At 39.9% G+C, this 19,386-nt stretch overlaps 1 protein-coding gene across 3 annotated transcripts in view; it reads left to right on the top strand.

The window, feature by feature from the left end:
* DZIP1 (DAZ interacting zinc finger protein 1) overlaps positions 1–19,386 on the top strand; it is a 158,356-nt gene that overhangs the window by 76,996 nt on the left and 61,974 nt on the right. For 2 of the 3 annotated variants that reach the window (XM_069758039.1, XM_069758040.1), the window contains exons 9-14: positions 6,483–6,528; positions 8,925–8,987; positions 11,660–11,802; positions 11,901–12,099; positions 12,390–12,543; positions 13,810–13,863. In XM_069758039.1, the coding sequence (XP_069614140.1) occupies positions 6,483–6,528; positions 8,925–8,987; positions 11,660–11,802; positions 11,901–12,099; positions 12,390–12,543; positions 13,810–13,863 (659 nt within the window). Of the gene's footprint in view, positions 1–6,482; positions 6,529–8,924; positions 8,988–10,520; positions 10,569–11,659; positions 11,803–11,900; positions 12,100–12,389; positions 12,544–13,809; positions 13,864–19,386 lie in introns of all 3 variants that reach the window. The other variant, XM_069758038.1, reaches the window with a different exon arrangement.

Here is a 19,386-nt window from a genome sequence, read left to right on the forward strand (position 1 = left end):
CTTACATATAAAGCGTGGCTGTAACTTACACTTACATATGAAGCGTGGCTGTATCTTACACTTACATATAAAGCGTGGCTGTAACTTATACTTACATATAACATATGGCTGTAACTTACACTTACATATAAAGCATGGCTGTAACTTACACTTACATATAAAGCATGGCTGTAACTTACACTTACATATAAAGCGTGGCTGTAACTTACACTGACATATAAAGCATGGCTGTAACTTACACTTACATATAAAGTGTGGCTGTAACTTACACTTACATATAAAGCGTGGCTGTAACTTACACTTACATATAACATATGGCTGTAACTTACACTTACATATAAAGCATGGCTGTAACTTACACTTACATATAACATATGGCTGTAACTTACACTTACATATAAAGCATGGCTGTAACTTACACTTACATATAAAGCATGGCTGTAACTTACACTTACATATAAAGCGTGGCTGTAACTTACACTGACATATAAAGCGTGGCTGTAACTTACACTTACATATAAAGCATGGCTGTAACTTACACTTACATATAACATATGGCTGTAACTTACACTTACATATAAAGCATGGCTGTAACTTACACTTACATATAAAGCGTGGCTGTAACTTACACTTACATATAAAGCGTGGCTGTAACTTACACTTACATATAAAGCGTGGCTGTAACTTACACTTACATATAAAGCATGGCTGTAACTTACACTTACATATAAAGCGTGGCTGTAACTTACACTGACATATAAAGCGTGGCTGTAACTTACACTTACATATAAAGCATGGCTGTAACTTACACTTACATATAACATATGGCTGTAACTTACACTTACATATAAAGCATGGCTGTAACTTACACTTACATATAAAGCGTGGCTGTAACTTACACTTACATATAAAGCGTGGCTGTAACTTACACTTACATATAAAGCGTGGCTGTAACTTACACTTACATATAAAGCATGGCTGTAACTTACACTTACATATAAAGCATGGCTGTAACTTACACTTACATATAACATATGGCTGTAACTTACACTTACATATAAAGCATGGCTGTAACTTACACTTACATATAACATATGGCTGTAACTTACACTTACATATAAAGCATGGCTGTAACTTACACTTACATATAAAGCATGGCTGTAACTTACACTTACATATAAAGCGTGGCTGTAACTTACACTTACATATAAAGCGTGGCTGTAACTTACACTTACATATAAAGCGTGGCTGTAACTTACACTTACATATAAAGCGTGGCTGTAACTTACACTTACATATAAAGCGTGGCTGTAACTTACACTTACATATGAAGCGTGGCTGTATCTTACACTTACATATAAAGCGTGGCTGTAACTTACACTTACATATAACATATGGCTGTAACTTACACTGACATATAAAGCGTGGCTGTAACTTACACTGACATATAAAGCGTGGCTGTAACTTACACTTACATATAAAGCGTGGCTGTAACTTACACTTACATATAAAGCGTGGCTGTAACTTACACTTACATATAACATATGGCTGTAACTTACACTTACATATAAAGCATGGCTGTAACTTACACTTACATATAAAGCATGGCTGTAACTTACACTTACATATAAAGCGTGGCTGTAACTTACACTTACATATAAAGCGTGGCTGTAACTTACACTTACATATAAAGCGTGGCTGTAACTTACACTTACATATAAAGCGTGGCTGTAACTTACACTTACATATAAAGCGTGGCTGTAACTTACACTTACATATGAAGCGTGGCTGTATCTTACACTTACATATAAAGCGTGGCTGTAACTTACACTTACATATAACATATGGCTGTAACTTACACTGACATATAAAGCGTGGCTGTAACTTACACTTACATATAAAGCGTGGCTGTAACTTACACTTACATATAAAGCGTGGCTGTAACTTACACTTACATATAAAGCGTGGCTGTAACTTACACTTGCATATAAAGCGTGGCTGTAACTTACACTTACATATAAAGCGTGGCTGTAACTTACACTTACATATAAAGCGTGGCTGTAACTTACACTTACATATAAAGCGTGGCTGTAACTTACACTTACATATGAAGCGTGGCTGTATCTTACACTTACATATAAAGCGTGGCTGTAACTTATACTTACATATAACATATGGCTGTAACTTACACTTACATATAAAGCATGGCTGTAACTTACACTTACATATAAAGCATGGCTGTAACTTACACTTACATATAAAGCGTGGCTGTAACTTACACTGACATATAAAGCATGGCTGTAACTTACACTTACATATAAAGTGTGGCTGTAACTTACACTTACATATAAAGCGTGGCTGTAACTTACACTTACATATAACATATGGCTGTAACTTACACTTACATATAAAGCATGGCTGTAACTTACACTTACATATAACATATGGCTGTAACTTACACTTACATATAAAGCATGGCTGTAACTTACACTTACATATAAAGCATGGCTGTAACTTACACTTACATATAAAGCGTGGCTGTAACTTACACTGACATATAAAGCGTGGCTGTAACTTACACTTACATATAAAGCATGGCTGTAACTTACACTTACATATAACATATGGCTGTAACTTACACTTACATATAAAGCATGGCTGTAACTTACACTTACATATAAAGCGTGGCTGTAACTTACACTTACATATAAAGCGTGGCTGTAACTTACACTTACATATAAAGCGTGGCTGTAACTTACACTTACATATAAAGCATGGCTGTAACTTACACTTACATATAAAGCGTGGCTGTAACTTACACTGACATATAAAGCGTGGCTGTAACTTACACTTACATATAAAGCATGGCTGTAACTTACACTTACATATAACATATGGCTGTAACTTACACTTACATATAAAGCATGGCTGTAACTTACACTTACATATAAAGCGTGGCTGTAACTTACACTTACATATAAAGCGTGGCTGTAACTTACACTTACATATAAAGCATGGCTGTAACTTACACTTACATATAAAGCATGGCTGTAACTTACACTTACATATAACATATGGCTGTAACTTACACTTACATATAAAGCATGGCTGTAACTTACACTTACATATAACATATGGCTGTAACTTACACTTACATATAAAGCATGGCTGTAACTTACACTTACATATAAAGCATGGCTGTAACTTACACTTACATATAAAGCGTGGCTGTAACTTACACTTACATATAAAGCGTGGCTGTAACTTACACTTACATATAAAGCGTGGCTGTAACTTACACTTACATATAAAGCGTGGCTGTAACTTACACTTACATATAAAGCGTGGCTGTAACTTACACTTACATATGAAGCGTGGCTGTATCTTACACTTACATATAAAGCGTGGCTGTAACTTACACTTACATATAACATATGGCTGTAACTTACACTGACATATAAAGCGTGGCTGTAACTTACACTGACATATAAAGCGTGGCTGTAACTTACACTTACATATAAAGCGTGGCTGTAACTTACACTTACATATAAAGCGTGGCTGTAACTTACACTTACATATAAAGCGTGGCTGTAACTTACACTTACATATAAAGCGTGGCTGTAACTTACACTTACATATAAAGCGTGGCTGTAACTTACACTTACATATAAAGCGTGGCTGTAACTTACACTTACATATGAAGCGTGGCTGTATCTTACACTTACATATAAAGCGTGGCTGTAACTTATACTTACATATAACATATGGCTGTAACTTACACATACATATAAAGCATGGCTGTAACTTACACTTACATATAAAGCATGGCTGTAACTTACACTTACATATAAAGCGTGGCTGTAACTTACACTGACATATAAAGCATGGCTGTAACTTACACTTACATATAAAGTGTGGCTGTAACTTACACTTACATATAAAGCCTGGCTGTAACTTACACTTACATATAACATATGGCTGTAACTTACACTTACATATAAAGCATGGCTGTAACTTACACTTACATATAACATATGGCTGTAACTTACACTTACATATAAAGCATGGCTGTAACTTACACTTACATATAAAGCATGGCTGTAACTTACACTTACATATAAAGCGTGGCTGTAACTTACACTGACATATAAAGCGTGGCTGTAACTTACACTTACATATAAAGCATGGCTGTAACTTACACTTACATATAACATATGGCTGTAACTTACACTTACATATAAAGCATGGCTGTAACTTACACTTACATATAAAGCGTGGCTGTAACTTACACTTACATATAAAGCGTGGCTGTAACTTACACTTACATATAAAGTGTGGCTGTAACTTACACTTACATATAAAGCATGGCTGTAACTTACACTTACATATAAAGCATGGCTGTAACTTACACTTACATATAACATATGGCTGTAACTTACACTTACATATAAAGCATGGCTGTAACTTACACTTACATATAAAGCATGGCTGTAACTTACACTTACATATAAAGCGTGGCTGTAACTTACACTTACATATAAAGCGTGGCTGTAACTTACACTTACATATAAAGCGTGGCTGTAACTTACACTTACATATAAAGCGTGGCTGTAACTTACACTTACATATAAAGCATGGCTGTAACTTACACTTACATATAAAGCGTGGCTGTAACTTACACTGACATATAAAGCGTGGCTGTAACTTACACTTACATATAAAGCATGGCTGTAACTTACACTTACATATAACATATGGCTGTAACTTACACTTACATATAAAGCATGGCTGTAACTTACACTTACATATAAAGCGTGGCTGTAACTTACACTTACATATAAAGCGTGGCTGTAACTTACACTTACATATAAAGCGTGGCTGTAACTTACACTTACATATAAAGCGTGGCTGTAACTTACACTTACATATAAAGCATGGCTGTAACTTACACTTACATATAACATATGGCTGTAACTTACACTTACATATAAAGCATGGCTGTAACTTACACTTACATATAAAGCGTGGCTGTAACTTACACTTACATATAACATATGGCTGTAACTTACACTTACATATAAAGCATGGCTGTAACTTACACTTACATATAAAGCATGGCTGTAACTTACACTTACATATAAAGCGTGGCTGTAACTTACACTTACATATAAAGCGTGGCTGTAACTTACACTTACATATAAAGCATGGCTGTAACTTACACTTACATATAACATATGGCTGTAACTTACACTTACATATAAAGCATGGCTGTAACTTACACTTACATATAAAGCATGGCTGTAACTTACACTTACATATAAAGCGTGGCTGTAACTTACACTTACATATAAAGCGTGGCTGTAACTTACACTTACATATAAAGCATGGCTGTAACTTACACTTACATATAACATATGGCTGTAACTTACACTTACATATAAAGCATGGCTGTAACTTACACTTACATATAAAGCATGGCTGTAACTTACACTTACATATAAAGCGTGGCTGTAACTTACACTTACATATAAAGCGTGGCTGTAACTTACACTTACATATAAAGCGTGGCTGTAACTTACACTTACATATAACATATGGCTGTAACTTACACTTACATATAAAGCATGGCTGTAACTTACACTTACATATAAAGCATGGCTGTAACTTACACTTACATATAAAGCGTGGCTGTAACTTACACTTACATATAAAGTGTGGCTGTAACTTACACTTACATATAAAGCGTGGCTGTAACTTACACTTACATATAACATATGGCTGTAACTAGAGCCAGGTGCAAGGAGCTTTTTGTAGCTTCTGGCTTTCTGCTATTGGGCGCCATATATGTGTGTTCTCTGGTCTATGGTGCTATTATCCTTACATTTTAATTATTGCTACTCATGCTACTTACTTTCCGCTAATTAGCTGGTAAGGGCCAATCTAATTTTGGAGTTGGGCTAGGTGCAGACAGCCGTATTTTGTCATCCCTAAAAATTGTGGCAATTATGCAAATCACACTCTGATCAGAAGGTGACCATAGTACAATCTGATTCTTTCAGATGAAGAGAAGATGGACAAAAAAATATCTCAATCTTCTCAATTCATAGAGTTGATGGAAGTCCTAGTGCAGTCCGATGATTTCCACGGACTCATTGCTTTGCATGGCCAAGTGCGATCTAAACATCTGATCAAACTCAGGCATGCAGAGGTCTCTGAGGAAAACATCGGACATGTGCACAGCATCATAGAACAACATTGGTACGAGTGCGATCCGACAAGACATTGACAGCAAGTACACTTGTCGGCACCTGCCCTTGAAGCGGTCATTTTTGATAGTGACTGGAAGGTTCACAGTATTAATATATTTTATTTCTGCACTTTTGAGTAAAGCAAAGTACTTTCAGCATTGGTCTGTAGCACCAGCCCTAATAGACTCACGTAGACGTGGTTTCCAGGTCCTTATGAGCTTTTTGTTGTTTCAGATTGAGGAACTTTCCAATAAACCACAAGTGGCCAAGAAACATTCAGGTGAGGATCGTCAGTTGTCATAGCCATAAAGTATTCAGATACCTGTTAGCTCCGTGAAGCAGATCTGTTTCAGTAGTCATTTACCACACTCTGCCCTTGGTTAGGTTCCCACCATGAGTTTGTTATTCTGCGTCTTTTCACCGAGCAAAAATTGCAGCATCTTATGGTTCCATCAAAGTGGATGGGATTCATAGAAATTGTATGCATTTGCTCTGGGGAAACACACTGAAAATGCTTGTAAACCACACATGATTATATCAATAAAGTATTGTCAAAATAAAAATTTTGGCAAGTATCAAAAACAAAGCAGCTAGAGGTGCATCTCACAACATTAGAATATCATCAAAATGTTCATTTATTTCAGTTCTTCAATACAAAAAGTGAAACTCATACAGAGTCATTACAGAGTGATCTATTTCAATTGTTCATTTCTGTTTATGTTGATGATTATGGCTTACAGCCAGTGAAAACCCAAAAGTCATTATCTCAGTGAATTAGAATACTTTATAACACCAGCTTAAAAAATTATTTTAAAATCCGAAATGTTGGCCTACTGAAATGTATGTTCAGCAAATGCACTCAATATTTGGTTGGGGCTCTTTAGGCATCAATTACTGCATCAATGCGACGTGGCATGGAGGCGATCAGCCTGTGGCTCTGCTGAGCTGTTAACATGTTAAATGCTGCTGTCAATCCACACCCATCAGCGCCCGTGTCACATGACCGCTTGTTGCTGATGGGTTGGCGGTACACCCTTATGGTTGTCATAGCCTGATTCTATGAGCACCGCCCAGCTGTCGGTGCTCATAGCAAGTTCGCATTTCTGCTACATAGAACAGGGCTGCAGATGATCGCAGCTTCAAGTCTCCCATGGAGACTAATGAAGCAAGTAAAAAGTGAAAAATGTTTTTCCATTTTGGAAAAAAAAATATGAAAGTTTACATTGCACCTCTTTTGCCCCATTCAAAATAAAACCATAAAATAGAAATACATAAATTTGGTATCGCTGCGTTCAGAATCACTTGATCTTGATATATATAAAGAATTGATCTGATCGGCAAACGACGTAATGCGAAAAAAAATACTTTATTTATTATTATTATATAGCGCTAACATATTCCGCAGCGCTTTAAAGTTTGCACACATTATCATCACTGTCCCCGTTGGGGCTCACAATCTAAATTCCCTATCAGTATGTCTTTGGAATGTGGGAGGAAACCGGAGAACCCGGAGGAAACCCATGCAAACACGGAGAGAACATGCAAACTCCTTGCAGATATTGTCCTTGGTGGGATTTGAACCCAGGACCCCAGCGCTGCAATGCTAACCACTGAGCCACCATGCTGCCCATCCACTGAGCCACCGTGCTGCCGTGCTATACTTTCACAAGCCACTGTATATTGAAATATGGCCTGTAGTATCATGCCACCAGGTAATTTTTTTACTGCACAATAAATGCTGTAAAAGCAAAACCAGAAACGCCCTGCTACAGGGATGAAGAAACCAGTGTGCGTGCAGCGAGGACTCGCAAGGCTGCAGTCAGAAAAGCCTCATGAAGACATAATACGGTTGCTTCATTGTGGCCACATCATGGTGGTCTTAGGGTACAGTCTCATATTCTGACTGGCTCATCTACGTTCTGTGTTTTATTTAAAAATGGCCTAATTATTTTTTGTGTTTGTTAGGCAATCCTTGCATGTGTTATCGCTGTCTAACTGCCTTGAGACATGCAGGTGCGGGGTCTCGAACATATTATTCGAGCACACCCAAGACACTGGGTTGGCACCCGAGCATGCTCAGGTAACACCTTACCACTAGTTACCCCGGATTGATATGTAATGAGGAGCACATTTTATCTTCTGTCTGTAGGAATGTTAGCTGAATTGAAATCTTTAGCTCAGATTACACGTTAGATTTCTGAGCAGCATACCACTACATGTGAATACTGTATACTTTATTCTTTGAGTAGGGAATGTTTGTTGTGAGGATTCTTTACTGTTAGGGCGGTAAGAATCTGGAATTGCTTGCCTGAGGAGGTGGTGATGGCGAACTCAGTCGAGGGGTTCAAGAGAGGCCTGGATGTCTTCCTGGAGCAGAACAATATTGTATCATAAAATTATTAGGTTCTGTAGAAGGACGTAGATCTGGGGATTTATTATAATGGAATATAGGCTGAACTGGATGGACAAATGTCTTTTTTCGGCCTTACTAACTATGTTACTATGTTACTATGTGTCTGAAGATCTCTTTAGTGGTGGTCTGTGTGCTGGGAGCTTCCGACTGGGCTGTACGGCATACCCATCCAGCTACATGTCCATACAATTTGATCAGGGTCACACCACACTGACATCCTCATGGAAGTAACAATAACGTTTTCATTTTGTTTTCCCTTTCAGCTCCAATACTTGTCCCTCTGATGCAAAATGTAGAACCAAAGCTAAGTGCGTCAGGACCGAGAGGTAAGATAATGATTAGCATGGGGCTTGTGGATTCTGGTAATAAGTACACGGGTAGTTAATACTTTATGTTGTAGACACATTCATATCAGTGATAAAGTACAGATGTGGCATTAGCCATATGAACGTTCATTGCGTCATGAATATTCTATCAGAAAAAAATGACGTTTCGTAGTACGTTTGTTCTAATACCAAGTAGGTGAGCGACTTCATATGTGCTACATCTGTATCTGGTCGGTCACCCCCAAAACACTAATCACTTGTACAGTTATATAGGGGACTTGGCACCTATAACAATCATACCCGTTGTATAGATTTTAGAAGTTTAGTTTCTCTGAAAAATATGATTTATTTTGTATGTAAATGAGGATGCTCTGGTGCACCCTAGTTGTGGCCAAGGGCTCCATGCACCATTACTCCCACTCAAATTGCGTACTGAGCACATTGTCATAACTTGATACTTGGCTCTCAAGTGACCACTGACTAAATTCAGTCCATGGCTCTGCACCTCCGCACAGTCACTATAGGACTATAGGATAGGAGCCTTGCTCGCATAGTGTCGTTGAGTGTGCTGATTGCTGCAACCACCACTCAATTTGATACTGCTTGCAGGAACAAGCAATGATAGGCGGCAATAACACTGAGCGAGGCTGTGCATGCACTATCAATCAAGATATGACCATGCACAGTATGCAAATTGAGGGGGTCTGACCATGGACTTATTTCTTGGCCACACCAAGGGTGCACCAAAGTCCCTTTGTTTGCATACAATCCACTAAAATCTATACTTCATTAGTGATGAACGAATATATTTGTTACTCGAGATTTCTCGAGCACGCTCGGGGGTCCTCCGAGTATTTTTTAGTGCTCGGAGATTTCGTTTTCAGAGCCGCAGCTGAATGATTTACATCTGTTAGCCAACATAAGTACATGTGGGGATTCCCTAGCAACCAGGCAACCCCCACATGTACTTATGCTGGCTAACAGATGTAAATCATTCAGCTGAGGTGAGGAAAACTAAATCTCCGAGCACAAATACTCAGAGACCCCCCGAGCGTGCTCGGGAAATCTCGAGTAACGAGTATATTCGCCCATCACTATACTTCATGTATGATTCTTTAATAGGGGCTAAGTTCCCCCTGAAATATCTGCATAAGTATTTTAATAGCATTTTGGGGTGATAGACGCTCTTTAATATTTATTTCCATGGAACTTAACACTCAACTGTCACTAAAAACAGAGAATGGTATTCATCAAGGTAAATCAAGAAGAGATTGTGGGGTCTCCAGTGATGCTAGAGAAAACATTATGAAAAGACGGGCAGCAATTGCCTCCCAGGTTTCCAGAGTAAGCCATAAAGATTAAAAATCCCAGTCACAATCGAGCATGTATACTGGGAGTAGGGTTCGTTAAGCGTTAGTCACATTGCTACATTCATTTACCATACAATCCTGACAGTAGCCAGATATAGTATATCGGTGCCATTTCTTGTGGACTATAGTACATGTTCTACTTTCCCCATGTGCACCATGTCAGAGCTGGCACATACATTGGAGCCTATTCAGGAGCTCTCTGAAGAGAAAGGTAACCCTGGTCTTAGAAAAGCATGGTCTGTTTTGTGTCTCGTCTTATATTTGGCATGTTCTCATTGTCTCTTTCCTATAAAGTGGAGTTTGAGTGATTTGGTATAAAGGGAGTGTACAGGACTGTGATAATGATGACCTATCTTCAGACTGTGGCTCACTATCTAATCAGCTGTGTGTGGATCCAGAACAGCATGGCTGTGTACTGTGTGTAGTCGCTGTCCCCAGGGAATGGTCACCACAGTTAGCACCAGCTCCTCTCACTACTTATTGTCCATCTACCCTGGAGCTAATAACAGCTGATCATAGGGATGCCTGGTGTCGGAGCTATGCTGATCTGATATTGATGACTTGATCTGTCACCTGATTCATGCTGTCCAAACCGCGTGCAGCATGACTCGAGCTCGGCTGCACAATTGTAGCCATGTTTTTCTTTCTCTGAAAACGTTCCGGTGTTTTGGAGAAAAATTACCTTAACCAGCCGAGGATGACTCTGGACTTGGTCTCTGGTCATGGTTCCTGGCTGGTTCTTCTCAGCACCGCTACTGGTGATTGATAGGTCTCTCCTGTATGAAGACACCTGTAAATCACCTAGACCGGCACTTGGAGAACGGGCCCGGAGCAGAACCAGACTAGTCTTGTCTGTGGGTGTCGTCGGATGGGTAAAGATTATTTTATCTGAGAGAACAAACTTACCTGGCGGTTTGGGCAGCATGGATAAAGTCACAAGTTCACTTTAAGGCAATTTGTGACAGAAAAAATTCCGGGTTAATGTTCACACCCATGGCCTGTAGGTGGCAGGAACGATTTGCATCTCCACTCTGAAAATCAGTGGAAACAAGGTTGCACTTGGTTTTTACATTGCAATCCCTTTAGTGGCCTCATCAGACGTTGTCCTGGCTTATTTGTGGATGTTGCATGGGTTGAAACTTAATTGCTTTTTGTGCATTTGCATGAATGTGTTTGGTGAAGGCTTTTGTTCCTAAACAAAGATACAAAACTCTTCTTGTTACATTGGGTCCTCCCTACTACACGTTACAAGAGAAGAGTGTAGAAAGCAGAATGTCATCCGGAGTCCTCCTTTCATTACAGACTGGGACAGTGAAGAAGTGGCAAGCACCAGCAAGCAGCAGCTGATAAATGCCCTGAAGAAGAACCCCTCATTAACCCGAGAGCTGCGGAAAGTGCTGGAGCAGGGCCTGCTGGAAAAACTAGAGACCTTGGGAGTTAAACCGGTAAACGATTGCCGAATTTCACATGATTTCTGGTAGCACAAACATGTTATATTATGTAGTTTTTATACTTTATGACTGAAGCAATGTGTCCTTTGTAGGGTGTGCGGGGGATCCCAAGTGAACATTTTAATAGAGTTTTGGACGCAGTGGAAGCTACCAGAGAAGAAAAGGAGAAATTAGTGCCAGAAATTCCGCAATTCCGACAAAGTCTTATCAAACTTGTAAACCAAAAGGTGGAGGAACGAGCATCAACAACATCATTGAAACTTAACCCCAGCTCTCTGCTCATTACTGATGGTACCAGAGCCTTACACTCCTACATCCTATGTGGTACAATGTACAGTTTCCTAATGTTTTCTACGGATTCCCTTATCTCTAAACACTTTTATAGAAATGCTCCCCAATCCGCCTGTCACCAGACGCCCTCTTTCATCCTTTGTCTGTTGCACCATAGTGACTACTGTAAGTGGCAGCCTTCATTCTGCTGATGGCTCCAGGCCCGCATAGTGATTACAGTAATCATGTCTGCCTGTAATCTTGTTAGGAGCTTTTCCTATATGATAATATTTAACTTTTTCTCTTTTCAGTTTTTTCCACACTTAAGTCATCTACTTTGGGAAGTGCGTCCTCTGCTTCGCTACCTAGACCGGTGAAATCCAAAAAGTCAGTGCTGAAGTCTTCACAGGAAGAATTACACGCTGAGACCAGATATCCCATCCCAGTAGTTAGTTCCACCCCAAAGTAAGACATTAAACCGAGAGGGGGAAATGTGTGACTTGTGCTTTATAGGTTTTAGATGATGACTAGTAGAAACTCATGCCCTCAAAGTTTTAATCTGGTAATACACTCATGTTCTTGTTGTTGTTGTTGTTGTTATTATTTGGTGCTAGTTGGTTTTGAAATAATTCAGATTCATTTTGGGTCTTGTTCAAGTTATAGGACAACTTTTAGAATAACTGAAACATTAGGTAGTGGGTGAGATGGCTTATTCTATCAGGACACCAGGGACCTCACATGTTTTATGTGTTTTTTTGAAGTCATCAATTCAGAAGCTTATCTAGCTGACACCACATTTTTAAAGAATCTACATGTTTTTTAGAATTTGCATATAAAGAAATTCATCTGTATTCTTGCATTTAAATAGATTGCATAACTGAGCAATCCTTTCAACATACCTTATTAGACACAGACACAAATTTACTTATTATTGGGACATAAATGTTATTTAAAGGGGTTTTCCACTATCTGGATAATCCCTCTTTAAATAAATTGGTCCACCTGGTAAAATAAAAATAACATCTACTCCCTTCCCGGACTGACGCTGTTCCAATGTTACTGGCATCCGGTCTCCTGGAGCTCGGTTGACATTGTTATGCCACATGAGCCCTACAGCCAATCAATGGCAGCTATTGAGCCGCTGAGCTCTCACTTCTTGGACAAGTAGAAGAAGTAAGTGTGCAGCAGCCCAATAGCCACCGCTGAGTGACTGCAGGGCTCATATAGCATAACAATGTCACGAGAGACTCGGCGCCAACAACACTGGACCAGCCCTAGTGCAGAAGGTGAGTATGTGCTATTTGTTTTACAAGAGAGACTATTATTTTAAAAGGGGTTGTTTAGGTAGGAGACAGTCCTTTTAATTTGAATAGGCACCATGTAAAAGTACAGTTTGTGGCCGTCACCTCTGATTCCTGAGGTTCTTGGCAAACGCTGCTTTAGGTAAGGGTTCTATCGACCAACTGAGTGAATTTTGTAGAAGCTGTCAGCGAGGTTTGTCTGCTCTGACCAAATGATGCTGTGTAGTAGATTATTATACTACTTATTTATATTGTAGTAAATTATTCATGCGGACAGTGACAGAATCTGTAAGCCTGTGACTCTGCAGGCGACACGTTATGTGATCACTGTACAGAACAATCTTCCTGACCTCAGAGCTGCACTCACAGTATGTACAACTGTTTGTTGAACATTCGATAATAAAATTAAATCTCATTTATGTTTTTCAAGAATTAAGCTGGTATCCTCAAAGGAAGCTATTGTGAGAAAGCCATCAAGTATTACGTAAGTATTTTACTAGATGTGAATATATGGTGTTCATTCATGTTCGGTATGTTAGATAAACCATTCATCAGGCTGCCAAAGGACACATGCAGACTCCATAGCGTTGTAATTGTCGGAGCCTCTGGGACTTGGGAAGATATATCCATTCGGCCGGTATCACACATTTTGTTTTTGAGCCAAAGTTTAAAGTGCATCCAGCAGGAAGGAGCCTTTATAGAAAGTCCTTTCAATATAATTCCTCTTCCTCTCTGCTCTGTCGAATGGGCGTCACTGTGGACATCATGCTGATTGACAGCTGGCTCCCCTAACTCAGTGCTGTTAGGCAACAGAGAACTGGTAGTCAAACAACATGATGTCGGCAGTGATGCCCATTTGATAGAGCAGAAGAATAAACTGATCTGTTAATGGGACGTCACAGGAAGCAGGGGAATCACTGGCAGAAGCGGTAAGGAAAGCACGACATAACAGGCCAATAGATGGCAACTACCTTCCGATAAGTTCTTAGCCCCAATTTAAAAAAAGGCCCGGATAGCCACTTTAAGATCTCATTTCACAAACAGTGTACTTAGGGCCGGTTTTAGAGAAACGGGCCCAGGGCAAAAGTTTTTTTAAATGGGGCCCCAAATGCTCACATAATCCACATCACACAAATGTTTCGGTTGTATTTACAGGTGCAGAGTTCAGGCCGTTAATCGAGCGTGATCAACAATAATGAAGTCATTCAATGCTTGTTCCTGAGTTTCTTTACACCGAGTGAGGAAAAATGATGCTGACAGATAGTCCTTGATATAGTATAATGCAGGTCCCATATAGTACAGTGCACTCCCCATGGTCCTTGATAGAGTCCACTACAGCCCATTCAGAGTATACTGCAGCCACACACACATAGTATAATGCAGCCCCTCCCCCCACACACAGTATAATGCAGCCCCCCCACATACAGTGTAATGCAGCCCCCACTCACAGTATAGTGCAGCCCCCCCACACACACAGTATAATGCAGCCCCTCTGCACACACGCAGTATAATGCATCCCCTCTCCACACACAGTATAATGCAGCCCCTCTCCACACGCAGTATAATGCAGCCCCTCTCCACACACAGTATAATGAATCTCCCCCACGCACACAGTATAGTGCAACCCCCACACACAGTATAATGCAGTTCCCCCTACACACAGAATAGTGCAGCTCTCCCCTATACAGTATAATGCAGCTCCCCTTACACACAGTATAGTGCAGCTCTCCCCCACACACAGTATAGTGCAGCACCCCAGCACACAGTACAGTGCAGATCCCCCCCAACACACAGTATAGTGCAGCTCCCACCAGCACTCAGTATAGTGCAGCTCCCCCCAACACACAGTATAGTGCAGACAGACACACACACAGTATAATGCATACATTCTCACACACACACACCGCTCTGCTGCGGTCTCATCGGCACCACTGCTGGCACAGTGTAGCGCACTATGAAGTGATGTCATCGCACGCCTGTTGATTCACAAGCAGAGGTGGATTGATGGGAGAGGGAGTGTCATCTGATGCCCTCTCCTCCATCACTGCTTTCAACTGTATCGGCGTCTATGATGTTGATAAGTTGAATGATCGATGGAGGGGAGCAGTGCCAGGCCCCATGGCGGTCGCATGGTGTGCCACTATTAGCTGCACACCACTGGCTGAGGGGGGGGGGGGGGAAAGGGCCCTAGGCAGTTGCCTGGTCTGCCTGCCCCTAGCGCCGGCCCTGAGTGTACTAGAAGAAAAATAATTGCATTAAAAAAGATATATACCCTCAAAATATAAGTTAAACAGTGCTAGTCTTCATATGACTATGTCAATAGAAAAAATGAATAGCTGTCAAATTTGAGGCAAATAACAAAATTGTGACCTGGTGGGAGTTGACTTATGTCTTGTCACTATTCATATATCCATTAGACCCCGATTCAGAAAAAACAACATTTTGCACTCCAGTCTTCATGAGGTCTGTGCAGAAATAAGAGGCTCCTCTTAAGCCCCAAGGGTGGTTTGCACGTTAATGACCGGGCCAATTTTTACAATTCTGACCACTGTCCCTTTATGAGGTTATAACTCTGGAACGCTTCAACGGATCTTGGCAATTCTGACATTGTTTTCTCGTGACATATTGTACTTCATGATAGTGGTAAAATTTCTTAGATATAACGTGCGTTTATTTGTGAAAATAACGGAAATTTGGCGAAAATTTGAAAAATTTTGTAATTTTCCAACTTTGAATTTTTATGCCCTTAACTCACAGAGATATGTCACACAAAATAATTAATAAGTAACATTTCCCACATATCTACTTTACATAAGCACAATTTTGGAACCAAAATTTTTTCTTGTTAGGGAGTGATAAGGGTTAAAAGTTGACCAGCAATTTCTCATTTTTACAATACCAATATTTTTTAGGGACCACATCACATTTGAAGTCATTTTGAGGGGTCTATATGATAGAAAAGAACCAAGTGTGACACCATTCTAAAAACTGCACCCCTCAAGGTGCTCAAAACCACATTCAAGAAGTTTATTAACCCTTCAGGTGTTTTACAGGAATTTTTGGAATGTTTAAAAAAATGAACATTTTAACTTTTTTTCACAAAAAATTTACTTCAGCTCCAATTTGTTTTATTTTACCAAACATATCAGGAGAAAATGGACCCCAAAAGTTGTTGTACAATTTGTTCTGAGTACGCTAATACCCCATATGTGGTGGTAAACCACTGTTTGGGTGCATGGCAGAGCTCGGAAGCGAAGGAGCGCCGTTTGACTTTTCAATGCAAAATTGACTGAAATTGAGATGGGACACCATGTTGCGTTTGGAGAGCCCCTGATGTGCCTAAACATTGAAACACCCCACAAGTGACACTATTTTGGAAAGTAGACCCCCTAAGGAACTTATCTAGATGTGTGGTGAGCACTTTAACCCACCAAGTGCTTCACAGAAGTTTATAATGCAGAGCCGTAAAAATAAAAAATATTTTTTCACAAATATGATCTTTTCGCCCCCAATTTTTTATTTTACCAAGGGTAAGAGAAGAAATTGGACCCCAAAAGTTGTTTTGCCATTTGTTCTGAGTACGCCGATACCATATGTGAGGGTAAACCACTGTTTGGGCGCATGGCTGAACTCGGAAGGGAAGGAGCGCCATTTGACTTTCCAATGCAAAATTGACTGGAATTGAGATGGGACACCATGTCACGTTTGGAGAGCCCCTGATGTGCATTAATAATGAAACCCCCACAAGTGACACCATTTTGGAAAGTAGACCCCCCTAAGGAACTTATCTAGATGTGTTTTGACAGCTTTGAACTCCCAAGTGTTTCACTACAGTTTATAACGCAGAGCTGTGAAAATAAAAAATCATTTTTTTTCCACAAAAATTATTTTTTAGCCCCCTGTTTTGTATTTTTCCAAGGGTAGCAGGAGAAATTGGACCCCAAAAGTTGTTGTCCAATTTGTCCTGAGTACGCTGAGACCCCATATGTGGGGGGGAACCACCGTTTGGGCGCATGGCAGAGCTCGGAAGGGAAGGAGCGCCATTTGGAATACAGACTTAGATGGATTGGTCTGCAGGCGTCATGTTGCATTTGCAGAGCCCCTGATGCACCTAAACAGTAGAAATCCCCCACAAGTGACCCCATATTGGAAACTAGACCCCCCCAAGGAACTTATCTAGATGTGTTGTGAGAACTTTGAACTCCCAAGTGTTTCACTACAGTTTATAACGCAGTCGTTAAAATAAAAATTATTTTTTTCCCACAAAAATGTTTTTTTAGCCCCCCAAATTTTTATTTTCCCAAGGGTAACAAGAGAAATTGGACGCCAATAGTTGTTGTCCAATTTGTCCTGAGTATGCTGATACCCCATATGTTTGTGTAAGCCCCTGTTTTGACGCATGGGAGAGCTCGGAAGGGAAGGAGCCCCGAGGGTGGTTTGCACGTTAATGACCGGGCCAATTTTTACAATTCTGACCACTGTCCCTTTATGAGATTATAACTCTGGAACGCTTCAACGGATCTTGGCGATTCTGACATTGTTTTCTCGTGACGTATTGTACTTCATGTTAGTGGTAAAATTTATTCGACATAACTTGCGTTTATTTGAGAAAAAAACGGAAATTTGGCGAAAATTTTGAAAATTTCGCAATTTTCCAACTTTGAATTTTTATACCCTTAAATCACAGAGATATGTCATGCAAAATACTTAATAAGTAACATTTCCCAAATGTCTACTTTACATCAGCACAATTTTGGAACCAAAATTTTTTTTTGTTAGGGAGTTATAAGGGTTAAAAGTTGACCAGCAATTTCTCATTTTTACAAAACCATTTTTTTTTAGGGACCACATCTCATTTGAAGTCATTTTGAGGGGTCTATATGATAGAAAATACCCAAGTGTGACACCATTCTAAAAACTGCACCCCTCAAGGTGCTCAAAACCACATTCAAGAAGTTTATTAACCCTTCAGGTGTTTTACAGGAATTTTTGGAATGTTTAAATAAAAATGAATATTTAACTTTTTTTCACACAAAATTTATTTCAGCTCCAATTTGTTTTATTTTACCAAGGGTAACAGGAGAAAATGGACCCCAAAAGTTGTTGTACAATTTGTCCTGAGTACATTGATACCCCATATGTGGGGATAAACCACTGTTTGGGCGCATGGCAGAGCTCGCAAGGGAAGGAGCGCCATTTGACTTTTCAATGCAAAATTGACTGGAATTGAGATTAGACGCCATGTTGCATTTGGAGAGCCCCTGATGTGCCTAAACATTGAAACCCCCCACAAGTGACACCATTTTTTTGAAAGTAGACCCCTTGAGGAACTTATCTAGATGTGTGGTGAGCACTTTGACCCAACAAGTGCTTCATAGAAGTTTATAATGCAGAGCCGTAAAAATAAAAAAATCATATTTTTTCACAAAAATGATCTTTTTGCCCCCAATTTTTTGCTTTCCCAAGGGTAAGAGAAGAAATTAGACTACAAAAGTTGTTGTGCAATTTGTCCTGAGTACGCTGATACCCCATATGTGGGTGTAAACCATTGTTTGGGCGCATGGCAGAGCTCGGAAGGGAAGGAGCGCCATTTGACTTTTCAATACAAAATTGACTGGAATTGAGATGGGACGCCATGTTGCGTTTGGAGAGCCCCTGATGTGCCTAAACATTGAAACCACCCACAAGTGACACCATTTTGGAAAGTAGACCCCCCCCTAAGGAACTTATCTAGATGTGTTTTGAGAGCTTTGAGCCCCCAAGTGTTTCACTACAGTTTATAACGCAGAGCCGTGAAAATAAAAATTCTTTTTTTTTTCACAAAAATGATTTTTGTATTTTGTAGGGTAACGGGATAAATTGGACCCCAAAAGTTGTTGTCCAATTTGTCCTGAGTACGCTGATACCCCATATGTGGGGGGGAAGCACTGTTTGGGCACATGGCAGAGCTTGGAAGGGAATGAGCGCCATTTGGAATACAGACTTAGATGGATTGGTCTGCAGGCGT

This window comes from Ranitomeya imitator, chromosome 3 (genome assembly GCF_032444005.1).
Source record: "Ranitomeya imitator isolate aRanImi1 chromosome 3, aRanImi1.pri, whole genome shotgun sequence".
Taxonomy (NCBI): Eukaryota; Metazoa; Chordata; class Amphibia; order Anura; family Dendrobatidae; genus Ranitomeya; species Ranitomeya imitator.